This window comes from Xiphias gladius, chromosome 21 (assembly GCF_016859285.1).
Source record: "Xiphias gladius isolate SHS-SW01 ecotype Sanya breed wild chromosome 21, ASM1685928v1, whole genome shotgun sequence".
In the NCBI taxonomy this organism is placed as follows: Eukaryota; Metazoa; Chordata; class Actinopteri; order Istiophoriformes; family Xiphiidae; genus Xiphias; species Xiphias gladius.
Genome location: NC_053420.1, coordinates 12,579,685 through 12,594,046, shown reverse-complemented (window position 1 = coordinate 12,594,046; position 14,362 = coordinate 12,579,685). Strand labels below are relative to the sequence as shown.

Below are 14,362 nucleotides of genomic sequence, written 5' to 3'. Positions count from 1 at the left end.
ATAATAGGAGTAGAAGGCTGGATTCACTTGTTCACTTTTTATTTATTTTACTTTAAAATAATTTCACAGTCTAATTTTACTTCGTAGTAAGTCAACACTTGGTCGCACTTGGTGTGTTTCTCTGAGAACAATATTCATGAATGTGTTTGATTGTTAGTAATGCAAAACCAACTTTATATTGGCATTGTTTGGACAGCACTCGAGGAAAGTTTAAATCTTACTCGAAGAACCCTTTTCTAACGTCTTAAGATGACACAGTAACAGCATTTGATAGCATGGGCTGAGGGTTTCAGAGTGAAAGTTGAAAAGTATTTGTTCCTCTAAGAAAAAAACATCCATGAGGACTAAAAATGTGCTGCCAGCATCTCTTAAAATCCGAGCAAGTGAATCACTCCCAGATGGATCTGCATAGATCACAATGAGGAAGTTTGTCACTCACTCCTTCTCACTGTCTTTGCTCTGATTGTTTGTTTGGCCTCTTATAATGGGAATTACATATCATAGCACAGCTGTCATTTATTAGCCGCTAAACATAAAATGTATGTCCATGGCGGTGTCAGTGAGCATGCCTTAAGAATGTCATTGAGAGCTAACATTTCCAGGAATATTGGCCCTGCACAGTAAAAATCCACAATGTCTTCATTTTTTCTCCCTTTTTTTATTTTTTATTTTTTTTTTATTTGCAGTATTGACTTTCCAAATTTTATATTAGTGCAGGCACTGCTCTAAAGGGGGTGAATCAAATAAACACTTCAAGAAGAAAAACATCTTTGAAAACAATGGTACACAGGTGGTTCATATTAATGTAGTTTGCGTGCCTGTCCCCTTATTTTTTATTTATTTGATATCATATATCTTTGTACTGATGCACCTGAAATTTGGACACCAATATGACTAATGTGAAAATCCACATGTCAAAGAGTTGATTGCCAGCCCTATTCTGCTGCTAATAAATACTGCTTATTGGAATTAAACATAATATGACCAACCTAGTGTTTCTGTAACTATGTTAGTTTTTAGTTGAAGTCTGTGTCCATGAGGTGTTTAGATTTACAATTTTTTCAAGTCTGTCTTAGAACAATAGTCAGGTGCTTATATGAACATTGAGGCAGGTTTTTCTCTCAGGAATCATTCCTCATGTTCATACTGGCCATTAAGCGCTCCCTTCCTGATGCACTTTCAAGGGACAAAATTCGCAGTCCTTGTTTTGTGCAAATATAAAAGTTCATCTAACACTTATATGAGACTTCATAAGTCTGTGTGAGTCAAACCAAGTGGATATCTAAACCAAACTTAGAGTCTTTTTAGTAAAAAATTCCATCTTTTTTTCCTAACTCTCCACTGCAGCTCAACTTGGAAAAACTTTATGTGAAAACACATGGACCGAATTTTATTGTAAAAAGACTTGAAAAATCGTGAACCTATCCTTCAAGTAAAGTTTCCATCCAAATACACTTCAAGTTTTTAACCAAATTCCCAGACAGAAAATGCAAATTCACCCAGGTTTTCCATTGGCTGCTGCTCTGCGAATATTATGAGTTGAGTGCATCGACATAAACAGTTGGTGCCTATAATTCTCCAGTCAGGTGCCATTAAACTATGAAGAGGCTGCAACAAGATTACGCACTTAGAAGAGTGGCAGTCAAACCTCAAACAAACAAAAACAGTGTGATCTTGATTGAAATATGACATCTATGTTAGTGTCATGTATTAGTTTGAGGAACAGTCTCTTCCTCAGTCCACACATAACTGATGTTTTTGTCTGCCATAATTTGACAAGTGCCACATGGTTCATGTGCGTCATGATTTATTCACCAAGTCTGTTTCCGTTGCACTGTGTCACATATCGCTTTTATTGGCGATTTTAATATGCTCAATATCTGCACGGAGACATGCACTAAATGGCATGTAGAACACAGAAAAGGCTTCGCTCAGCAGCTCCTCTGGACTGCAATGTGTTTCAAGCTTGGCACTCTTCCTCAGGCAGCATCTCATGGCTCTCTCCCCTTTTTCTGAGTATTCTGACTGACCCGCTTGGGAAGCCTTTTCTTCCACTGTTTTTTCGTGGCTTTTTTTGACACACCAACATTTCCAGCCAAGTGTAAAAACTGTTTTTGCAATATTTAAACTTTTTTTTCGATTATCTGTTGTTTCCACTCAGGTTTTTTAATGCAAAAATTGAAAATGCACATTAAATGGTGGATGGTAAAGCACTTTTAGAGAGTTAATTCTAAAAGTCCTGGTTAAACAAGCTGTTTAATTAACTGCATATAAAGTTGAAATTTTAAATCTACAATAAAGGACAAGCAGAAAGAGAAAGGAAGTGAACGGACGATAGTTAACAGTTCAGCTAAATAGCAACTCTCCGGGTGGATTCTGTTGGAAATTTCAAGAGGCCATATAGAGCAGATGTGAAGGGCTGGAACAGGTATGAGACCACGGGTCTTCACGGACACTTTAACTGTCAAGTCGTCTTTCAGCAAGAACCACATGAACCACAATGGTCCCTAAAGACAGCATCCCACAGAAGCTTTAAAAACATTTTAAAGTTGAAAAAAAAAACTGCATCTTTAAGACACAGATGATCTTCACTGTAGCCTTAATTCGTTTCAATGCAATACCCAAAATAAACCACTGAAGATCATTCGAATGAGAAATTCCCATTAACATATAAGAATTTATGAGGTATCAGTGCTGCCACAGGATACAATGTTCAGAGAACTTGCTGATGAAAAATAGTGGACTTTTTGGATGTGTTTGATGTACTGAAAACAGCTAGCAGGAAACTTGACAGCCCTGCTGAAAGAAAAACCTTCCCAGATCCCAAACCTGGGCCCATTAGAGAGGTGGGAGCATTGATCACACTGATAGACAAACCAGACACATGCAGAGAAAAGGAGACAGAGAACTAGGAAACAGAAAAATGAGTGGAGTTGAAGAGAAATGCACTCAGTGAAAAAATGATTAATCAAAGCTTCATGTTTGTCTCACTGTTAAAACTGGATTCTTCTCATACCTGAAGTATATCCAATGACTGTCAGCCAATGCTACCTTCTAGACAGACAAATCCAGACATAGGTAGCACTGGAAGTGCATTGGTTTATATCAAGTATATATCATTAGTAAGGAGGAAATGATTTGACGTGATGTACCATTATTAAATGCTTCAAAAAATACTTTTTAAAAAATATGTGAAGCAGTTCAATAATGTGTACGTCAGCATTCACAAATGCTCATGAAGTTTCCACTTCCCACCCCCCTCCTTCATCATCATCGCTTCTCTCGCTCTCTCTCTCTCTGTGTCTCAGTGGAGGAGTCTAAAACACATGCCCAGACTACTGAAACCAAGCTCTTCCAGAGAATTGGACTATTTCAGAGCACACCCCACCCCCGACTGCTTGAAGAGATTTCCACAGACGCTGCCACATTCTACCGCTTTCCTCTATTTTCCTCTTATTTCCTGACTCTGTCTCTAACTCATCTGCACTATCAATGTGGTCAATATCCGTCTATTCTTTAAAAAAAAAAAAAAAATTCGCTGTTGTATCGGTTATGTCTTTCCAAAGCTTATACCATAACTAGTTTTTTTTTTCTTTTTTCATGGTTCTTATTGTGAGCGTAACTCTCATTTTTTTTTTTTTTTTTTTTAAAAACGGGCTCACACTTTGGTGTCAGCTGCTGCTAATTCAAATAGTGAGGGCTTTGTGCGAGACGGTCATTGACTTATGCAAACATAATTGGGCTGTGTTATTGACTGATGTGCTCCAAGCCAGACAAGGGGGTGTCTCTGGGTCTGAATCATCAGGTACACAGAGGTGGCCACTCGAAAACACCCACAAATATGCACAGATGGCTCCATTCACACCCAAACGCACACTTACACACAGAAAATATGATGAAACAGCAATGACAGAGCAACTTCTTTTTCCCTCTTCTCTTCCGTGCAACTCAGAGAGCATATTGTGATGATGACACCATATCAAATCTGAATGTGTCCACTTGTTATAGGATTTCTTCTGCATTCTAAGAAGTGGAAGGCAAAATCTGGAAATTTCCCTGTTTTTTTTTTTAATTTTTCTTCCAGGTTCATTAGTGCACTGATGAAGTAGTAGTGCACTTGTTACTATGTTGAAGCCAAAGGGAGACCTTTCTTATAACTACATTTGTGGGAGACGTGATAGCCCTGAAAGTTTTGATTTGGCTAAAATACTAGATTTTCAGCCCCGTGCTAATATCTATATCAAAGCAGAAGAAGGATATTAACATCCTGTGCTAAACAGGAAAATACTAAGGACACATAGCAAAAAAATATATGCTTAAAAACATAATTAACCCATTTGCTTTTAAGTTCATAACTCTCACAGCGATGTGCGATATCAATACACCATAGTTTGTTTAGCGGCTACAGTTTATTTAGCCAAGCTGGAAACACATCACACTGCTAGTTCCCAGCCTTTTTTCATGCTCCACTAATAAACATCCTAGTTCACAAGACATGACTGTAGATTTATTGCCCCTAATTACGGGTTTCTGGTGGATTTAGAGATATTGTAATTTGTGATGTCATTTTAAGTCTAAAATGAGTTAAAGAATAAGTCTAGTGATGTTATTCTTGGTGTGAAAGACCAAAACCAGCAATGAAGTGATCACTGATCCGACTAACAAGCGTTGTCCGTGTGGACAAAGCATAATGTAGTTTATTCGTCTTTGCCACAGAGCTCTAAAAAACTATTAAAAACACATCAGTGAGCCACACCATTACACTGGGAGACATGTCCCTTTGTTACGTGGAACATGGACACTTTTTTGATTTTTTGATTCATTATCACATACACCCTTCCTACTGCTGTAAATACTCATGAGCGCCTAACAAGTTACAGTTCACCCCAGCTTATGTAATATCGGCTAAGAACTCCAGTGCCTAGCTGTTTTATGAAATTACTGAGCCTTTCTATAGAGATAAAAAGTACTTTTATCATCAATCAATCTTAAAGTTATTTTCTGAATTAATCTATCAATAGTTTGGACTATAAAAGTCAGAAAATAGTGACAAATATCTGTCATAATTTTCCCAAGGTGTCCAAGAGCCCAAGTTGACATCTTAAAATGTCATGTTTTTCCAATAAACAGTCCACAACCCAAAGATATGCAGCTTATATTCATATGAAACCAAGTATTTGTGACCTTTTTTTAAAGACTCACATCCTCAGGAATACCATAGGCAGTAAGGATGTTGGAAAGTATTTGGAGACAGACTAACGCATGGTTGATTTTGCTCCATTCATACGATTTGTTGACTGTAACAGAAATATAGAATATCGCCAGCCTTAAACTTTAAAGTGGCAATAATCTGTGATTTTTTTATAGGAACAATGTATCAGATGACGATGTGAGAGTGGTCACTTGCACTGATGAATCTACATTGTTATCAACCAAATCCGCAGTTTCACTCAGCTAAATGGAGCTTTATGGTGAGCTTCAGAGCGTTGTTTAGCTGTCAATACCACAACTTTAATGTTTTGGTTCACTGTCATCTTTCTCATAGTCTAATTTTTGGCCACAGCAACCAGCTGTTTTTATATATATATAAAAATTTAAAAAAATTCTTTAAAAAAAAAAACCCAGCTAGCAACTAGCTGATGGACATAGTGGAGCACTTAGTAGCTTAAAAGCTTCGTTAAACCAAGTGGTTTAACAAAAGTATTATTTTGGAATTTGGAAAACTGAATGAAACTCATGGTAATTTTTAACAACGTGAGTAGTGTAGGTAGTAAATTCCTGCTATCCCCATTTGGCCCCGTAGAAGAAACCAGGCTATTTGAAGTTATGTTATTATGACAGTGCTCGCTTTCACATCCAACCCAACTGGTGATGTCATGGCTTTTGTTATTTCAGTGGTGATCTCACATGGCCTCAGTTAAAGCTCTCCCTGCTGTGTGCACCTCTCTCTCTCTCTCTTTCTCTCTCCCTCATCATTATCCATCTCCTTCCCACTCTCAGGGTCCCACCCTCTCCTCCTCTTTCAGCTGTCCCCTCCCTCACTCCTGCATTCCATCTTTCCCACCCACCTTACCTCTCCTCACTCTCTCCCATCATTTGCTATTTTTCTGTAACTTCCTTCTCTGTCTGCCTCCTTCTCTGTCTGCCTCCCTCTCTCTCCCCCTACTCTCTGATTATCTTTCCAGACAGTGTTCATTCCTAAACAACTTCAGACCTATATTCACCGACTCTTCCCATAATTTTCTGCCTCTTTAAAGCACAGGTCTTCAGTGTGAATCGTAAGAGGCACAGCAGACTGAACTACCTGGAGCTCTACTTTGTCACCACATCATATCTTCAAAGAAAAAAAAAATATTTCAATACAGCACCTAGGAATTGCAAATTGTTAGAAGACAATCAATGTTTATTAAAACAGAACTTCCTACATTTATGCAGTGTGTGCTTGCTAAAAATCCTAAACTTTAATATATACTGAGAAAGTTGTTTTTTTTTCCTCGTGTTGGCAGGAATTATTCCTAATCTCTGGGGCTCGGGTGCTCGCTTGACACATTTAATACCTCAAGTGCCAGTGTTTATTTTCTCATCCTTTCTGCAGCACGGGGGACTCTGTCACCCTTAACCCCTCACCCTGTTGGAGAGAGGGACACGTCTGTCAGCTCAGCATAGCAAAGCTCTGAAGAAGTAATCAAAATACAGCCACAGGACACTGCAGTCCATCTCTTTTTCCAGGGTTGACTGCGGTTTGCACTCCTGATACAAAGCGATGTCTTGTCTGGACACACTGACAGCGATCCTTAATACTTAAACCATGCAAGCACACTCAGAACCTGAGATGAGAATCAGGAAATATCAAAACCTCTCACAGACACAGGGTGTCATTTCCGTGGGAGTCGTCTTCAAAGAGATCTCCTCAAAGACAAATCCTGGGGCTGCTTACTGAAAGAGATCATACACACACTGCTCAGCAATATCCTGACATATCCATTCACTGAGACCATGAGGCAGCATATGCACCTCCTGTCAAGGAGCAGTATGTTCTTGGTTTTACAACTGCTGACAAATTTTCAGTCCACAAAGCACTGGCCGATGCAGCCAGATCAGACAGTTACTACCAGCAATAAGAAAATAAGAAGCTACAGCTGATTTTAGGTCTCCAGTCTATGAATAGATAATTGGTGGTTTAGTGATCCAGACTCTCTGATCCCTGGGTTGCACAGGGTTTATGGGCAAGCCACAAGATTACAAAAGGAAAACGCTTATCATTCGCTGGGAGGTTTGCTATACATAGTCAGACAGGCTTTTTGTGCAACACCAGCTGCAAAAAATGTCTGAAACTATGCAAAATTACAAGTTGTACCACTGATTTGAGATCAGTTATGTACGTGACTTTAACGTGGACTCAATAAACGAACCTCAAAAACAAACTAGCTTGCAGTACGATTCTCTGACCCGACAGACAACCACTGTTCTCCATTGACGGCCGAGAGACAGAGAGTGTCACTAATGCTGCACACTCAGGACGCACCAGCTGCTCCTGTTTCCAATAAAGTGGGAAGGGGTCAAAGCTCAAAGCTCACAGGTCACAACCTGCAGAGGGGTGAGGACCCTACATAAATGATGCAACCAAACTGCCCCTTGCCACTTATACCGTATATAGCTAGAGTTGTAGCTATAGAGTAGAAGTGGCTCTTCATGGCATGAGCACTCAGTTTGCCGCTGTGATTCATAACCTCAGCTACATGTGACAGGGTTAGACCAAGGACAAGATTGTCATGCTAGCACAAACTGTGGACTCCGAGAGGTCTGACTAGAAGACCAAGACCTGTTTGGTTGGCCATGCATTCTCTCTGAACAGAAGTGGTCCTGAAGATGATCATATTGAAGAGAATATAGGAAAGGGCGTTAATGCCGCAGCCACTGCGGCTCAAATTTAGACGACGTGTTGCTTTAACAAGGAGAATAATGATCAGTTGTGGAATGTAACTGAGTACACTAAGTACTCAACCACTGTACTTAAATACACTTGAGGTACTTGTACTTTACTGGAGTACTTACATTTTCTGCTACTTTATACTTCGACCCCACTACTATAGTATTTGTATTTCCACTACATTAATCTGACAGCTGTAATTACTTTACACATTACAATTTGACGAGCATATTAAAGTTCATTTAGATGGAGTGTGTGAGGCCCCAAGGGGCAAAATTATCGAATAATTCACGAAGACAAGTTTTTAAAAAAAAAGCTGAATAAACTGCAGAAACATTTGTGTAGTAGAAATTTGTTTATTCTTATTTCTAATCCAATTAATCATCTCTTTACATTTGATACTTTAAGTATTTTTGCTTATAATATTTCTGCACTTTAACTGAAGTAAATATTCTGAATAGTCCATCTCAGTCATAATCCCAGCCAAGGGTGGCCTTTAAAAATCTTGTTTTAAAATTTGGCTTTGCTGTTTGAATTGTCCATTGTTTACTCAAATCACAGTTGGCTAATTATGGCAATTTGGATCAGGGTTTGGGGTAGCAATGCTTGGGTTATGGTTAGAGTATTAACATTGGACATTCTGTAAAGTACCTGTAAATCACACCCCTACATTATAATGTTCAGCATCTAACTATGGTCAAAGCTGCATAAGAATCAGTCCGCTGCAACTTTAACAGTTCTGAACAGTTCGCATCAGTCGTTCTCTCAGCACATCACCTTTTGTAGTGAGTACAGAAAATGTATTTTTGCTTCACCAGCTTTATGAGATCTTACCATAAATGTACTACTCTATATGAAAAAAATCATACTTACTGTGAATATATTGCCTATATCAATGTTCATGAAGCTATCGCTATCAGTGCTTTGTAGAAGGCTTACTTGTTCATCATGGCTACACAATGTATCCTACTGGTTTACAGCTGGAGTCCTTTAAAACGCACCCAGTAGTATTTGAAGTGAGCGCGAAACTGATAATTTAACAAAATAAATGCCTTCTAATAAAAATCCCTCCTTGTAATTTTACCAACGAGACATTGGTGCTCGCCGTCCTATCTCATTGGATTCATAAACATACACAACAACAATAAACTGCATATAACCTCTATAATACTCATTTGTCCTTGGTGACTGGATTTTATCGTGCAGTTGGTGAGAGAAATTTCTATCTGACCTAAAGGCCGTCAAACGTTAAGGCTAGTTCATTAAACACCCGTTATTAAATGTCTATCTTCTTACCCCAGTTTTTTTAAAGTCTGCTCTTTCGCACGTATTATCAACCAGTGAGCCACAGAAATTACAGAGTAGCAACTACGAAAGAGCAGGTTCAACATCAGTTGGAATCATTTGTTTGATTTAAAAACAGTGAGCTGGACTGCCATGGTAACGACTGAAATGCAGAAAGAAGTCATACAGGCAACATCTGTTCAAAGTGTTCAGCCTTCACTCATGTCCATCTCGCCATGTTATGATGCTGCATCCCCTCAACTTCAGCCATTTCATCCTCTCTTTTCTCACAGTCCTACCATTAGATCAAATTCCTCCCCTCCACTCTAGTCCTTCAAGGGCTTTATATACACAAGCCGGTACAGTTTATTACAGCCAGTACAGTCACATCCCAGCAAACAAACCAGGTGCAACACCTGGTCCTGCCCACACTGGCATTAATCTCTTTGTGCTTCCTCATCTTCCAAGCCAATGGATGGAAAAAGTATTCTGGTTAAGTAAAATACTGAACAATTGCGCCTTATATCTTGAATGACACAGGGGTTATTTAGCTTAAAGGCATGAAAGCAATCGTGTATGGGCTAGTGTTATAAATGCTGAATGAACATAGAAACACAAGCCATGCTTGTTCAATGCATTTTCCCGACACAAACAACTCCACTAAGGTTGCACCTAAAGATTATATTCATTACCGATTAATCTGCCAATTATTTTCTGGATTAATCCATGAATTATTGAGTCTAGAAAATGTCAAAAATGCCCAATTTATCAGTCTGTCCCCATACCTGTTTTACTGCTTGACCACGTGGTAATTCATCTATAACCTGCAGTAAAAGCAAGTTTAAGTCCATGAACTGATGGACCATGTGCGACATATTGATGTGAACTTATAATGCCCTCAAAGTGTAATAATATCTGGGTTATGGGACTTCCTAATACACTTTTGCATTAATATCATGCAACACCCCACTATGAGTCATGCATTACTTGTGTAACAGTATTTAAATGTGATTTTTGTTCATTATTTTGTACAGAGATGACAAAATGTGTGCGAAAAAGTTCACTTTTTTCGGGCTTTGGGCATCAATTTCCAAAATCCACACTTTCTTTTCCTCTGTGTGGTCACTGCACTTTATAAATCCCTGGTTTCTTGTTATTTTCAGCTCTCACACATTCATATTGAAAGGTTTGGGCAATATTTTTGTCTCCTGTGTGTTTGACCACAGCTCAGCAAATGAATCCTAAATATGATTTTGGCTGTCACTGTTGCAGGCACTTCGCTTGTTCCATTTTATTGTATTTTCATTAACTGATGACATTCTTCTGGTACCGTGTAGTATCCTTGCAAATAGTACAGTGTTACTCATTACAGCCACATAAAACTTGGAGTTGGAGTTAGACTTTCCCTGAGACTATTTCTCTATTGGACTGCACATGCCAAAAATACTGAAGAAGCGCCTTCAATTGGCGCAGCGAGACGATTCAGACGTTGAAATGCTTTCGATGAACAAGGCAGGGGGGAGAAGTGGGAGGGCACCAAAGTTAGGGGGAAAAAAGTTTCAGTTTTTTTGGGTTCAGTAGCCGCACGTGGAGAAAGGAGTGGTCTGGGACTGGAATAATGCAATCTGGGAGACAGAATGGGAGGGAAAGGGGGCTCAGATTTCAGCCTTACAGGGGGTAAGGGGCCGGACTGATATTTGGGAATATACGAAGATTCATTGAAGGCAACGGGGACATAAAACTACAGCGTCTGGCCTGAAGCGGTCGGTGCTGAGTTTCTGCTGCAGGTCCGGGTCCTGCCGCTGGATTCCCCCATCGGTTTTTGGGAAGGGTGAATCTCGAATGGTTCGGCTTTGGTAACTGGGGACACACACTAAACACTGAGAGAAGCCTCCGCTCCCTTCGCACCCTTCATTTTCCCTCAAGGGCCCTGCATGTCTAATATTTAGACATGTTCAGCTATATGGATTCCAGGACTGTACTGCTACTTGTAGCAACCCAAGTCTGTCTATTAGCCGTTGTGAGATGTCAGGAGGAGGACGACCGTAAGTGACCGTTTTAATTTATTTTTTTTTCAGAGCTATAATGAAGAAAAGTTAAAGCTGTCATAAGGTGCATACGGAGAGCAAAAGTTCTTCACCCTATCTTTAAGCATATCACGCCAACTTTGAACAGTTTTGAGACTGTTCCGGTGCTTGGAGTGATTTTGTTATCACCTCGCAACTTTTACGCACAGAAAGTTCACGTTGGTTTGGGTACTCTGTTGCAGGTAAAGTAATCTGACTGATGATAGTTATGGACCTTCTGTCTATCAAAAGGACTGATATTACTGTTTCTACAAGCTGGGACAAATACAATAGGTCGGAGCTGTGGACGTGCGTAAAAGTGGTGGACTGGATGGAAGGATGAGGTACGCTTACGCGAAATGCGGTGCCAAAGCTAAATTTGGGTTCCTGGTTCTGTAGCAGTTTTTTTTTTTTTTTTTTTTTAAACCCAGGTTCAATTGTTGTCAGAAGCATTTATTCATTTTTGTTAAAGTTTAAATTCTCAGTTATAGTTTGGAAAGCGAAAAATCACTGGAATCAGACTTTGATCCACTACAGTGGAGCTCAATGCCTTACCCCACCTCCCCCTTCTTTCCTAAGTTGCGCAGCCGGACACCTGTGGGCGCTTTAGGGGCCTTGACAAGCTCCCTTTTTAACTGCAGATTCACTTAATATAGAGGGTGAGCGGGGGGAGGGGATGGGCAAAAAGTGAAAGGTGGTCAGGCTCAAGGGCCTTTGGAGAAAAGTGCTCACATTCCATTGCTGTCAGAGGGCATCCAGGCAAATCCTGGCTTGTTGAGGCGGAAAGGTGGACTAATAACCAAAATTTCCATTAAAAACCTCCATTAAGAATCTAAAGGCCCTTCTATCATTCTTCATTCCTGCAGACTTTCTAGTTTCTCTGCATTTTTTTAAAATAAAATTGGAGTGGAATTATTCCTCATCAGTATTGATTTTAGTATTCACCAGAGAGATGAGACAGTGAAGGTATGCCAGCAAATTTTGGGCCAGGAATAATGTTCCATATGATTTCAGGGTTTCCATCTGCTTAAAAGATTACCCATAAGCTGTGACAGTCAGCCCAGGGAGAGACAGAGCCAGGGTGCTAGAGAGAGGTGATTGGAAAAATATAAGACAGGGACTTTATTATTGTAATTCTGAGAAGCACAATCTTTTCAATATACAAGAAATCATGCTTATTAAGCTTTTAAAGCGAAAAAAAGGATATTTTTTCGAAAAGAATGAGAAAAATGGGGGAAAATGCTCATGCCAGAGTCTCAGGTTACCCTTTCGGAGACGCAGGCCCCTGGATATAATGCAAGTCCCTTCCTCAGCCTTAACTGGAGGCAGAATTTTTTTCTGGGAAACGCTCAAGTGGTAATGCGGTCTGGTTGTGACCTCAGCACAGCAGGCTCAATGGCCCAGAGTCACTCAGAGGGGACAGGGGTCAGTTCTTTAGCTCTCAATTTTGAAGCCACTGACTGACCCATTCATGTAGGTGAGAAGACCAGAAAGCTAATCAGACTGGGGTTAAAGCTGGATCAAGGCCTAAAAGTTGCTAAATAAAGTAAAACAGAGTTGACTCTATCATCCCTGAAGTACACCTGGGTTCACTTTACAATTTTCATTGTTCATTTTACTCCCCTGGAAAACAATATGTCTGCCAACACACGGGAGAGGAGACTTACAAGTTATCCTCAGTGACGAAAAGCCAGCTTTCTATCAGCTCCCCAGGACATAGAGGAGCCCTTGTCCCAGAATATCCCATATCAGACAAATCTTTTATATCTGAGGCAGTGAAGGGACAGGTGCAGGTCTTTGATGGTGCATCCAAGCCTGTAAAACTCAGTGTCAAAACCGCAAGGTATGTGCATGAAAGCTGACCATTTTCTTTTTTCTGACGTGTTTGAACTGGCATCTGACACAGCTATGGCTTCCAGATGGGGTTTAAAATGTGCCACATGTTTATACAAGGCAATAGTTTGTGAATTGCCCACTCTGTCCCTTTCCAGAAAGACCTCATTCATTGCAGCTGAGGTCCGTTAGGTTACCTAGACTTAAGCAGTTCCCAAAGGTAAATATAGCTACTGTATTTGCTCCTTCTTCTCTCACCTTCTCAGCTCTCCATACCCTCAGGGATTTCTTTTAGTGCGTCAGACACTTCCACCCCTGGGTGCAGGTTCAGTGGCTCCAATCGGAGCATTTCTTTGAGCATGTGTTTGGTCTTTTGTTGACTATTGAGCAAGATGCCAGACTGGCAAATGAACTGGAATATGGCTAATTACCTAAGTCTATTGTTAAATTTTCTTGAGAGGTGTAATTCAGACCACGTACAGTACCTGTATTGAGACATGCCCCTCCTCCATCACATTATTCTGTGCTGTTTGCCAAGCTGCTCTGTTTGCCAATCTTAACATTTTTACTGAATGCAAAGTCTGTCTCCTTTGCAGTAAATTAGGGTGTCTCCCGCAATGTAAACGAGCCCTATATTTAACTTGTCGAGAAATTCAGGCGCATGGTCCCCAGCTCCAGTGAAGCTATTGGAGGTTTCCTGCAGGTCTTACCCAGCTTCATTGCGAATCTGTGTTGTTACACTGCCACCCTGTGGCTACTTGAGAGGTTGTGTTTGTTAGTTCAATAAATACACTCAGGGTTGGGTATGTATCGGTTCAACGATGAGACAAGTTTTGTTTTTTTTGTTTTTTAAGGTTACTTTTGTGACGGTGACACCACAGAAGATTTTTTTATTTTTTAGAAATTTTGCTGATAAGGGAAAGCTATTGATAAAATTGGTGGGGCATCAGCTGTAAAGAGGCAGATGACCAGAGTTCAAGTGCTTTTGTTGTATCTGCCCTGCTGAAGTCCCACTGAACAACAGTTCATCTCAACCAGCTTCAGTGACACTGGTCTGTAGCTGACATTTTGAATTGTCTAGAAATTTCCTAGGATCAATGAAATATCAAATTGTATTCTTATTAAGCAAACATAAATGTTTCAGGATTCATCTTGTATTTAGGTTTTTGCTTTTAAACATGTTTTTTTAACTTACAATTACCTGTTATTGTGCTGCATATGTGTTTCTCACCTGAACAAAACATTTGGT

General features: G+C 39.9%; 2 protein-coding genes across 2 annotated transcripts in view; one reads left to right on the top strand and one right to left on the bottom strand.

The window, feature by feature from the left end:
- Positions 1 to 14,362, bottom strand: part of nckap1l (NCK associated protein 1 like) — a 98,198-nt gene that overhangs the window by 64,542 nt on the left and 19,294 nt on the right. The window lies entirely within an intron of this gene.
- The window catches only part of col2a1b (collagen, type II, alpha 1b), a 51,247-nt gene continuing 48,050 nt past the window's right edge, over positions 11,166 to 14,362 (top strand). Inside the window, exon 1 of the mRNA XM_040159058.1 lies at positions 11,166 to 11,259. Within this exon, the coding sequence (XP_040014992.1) occupies positions 11,166 to 11,259 (94 nt within the window). The remainder of the gene's footprint in view (positions 11,260 to 14,362) is intronic.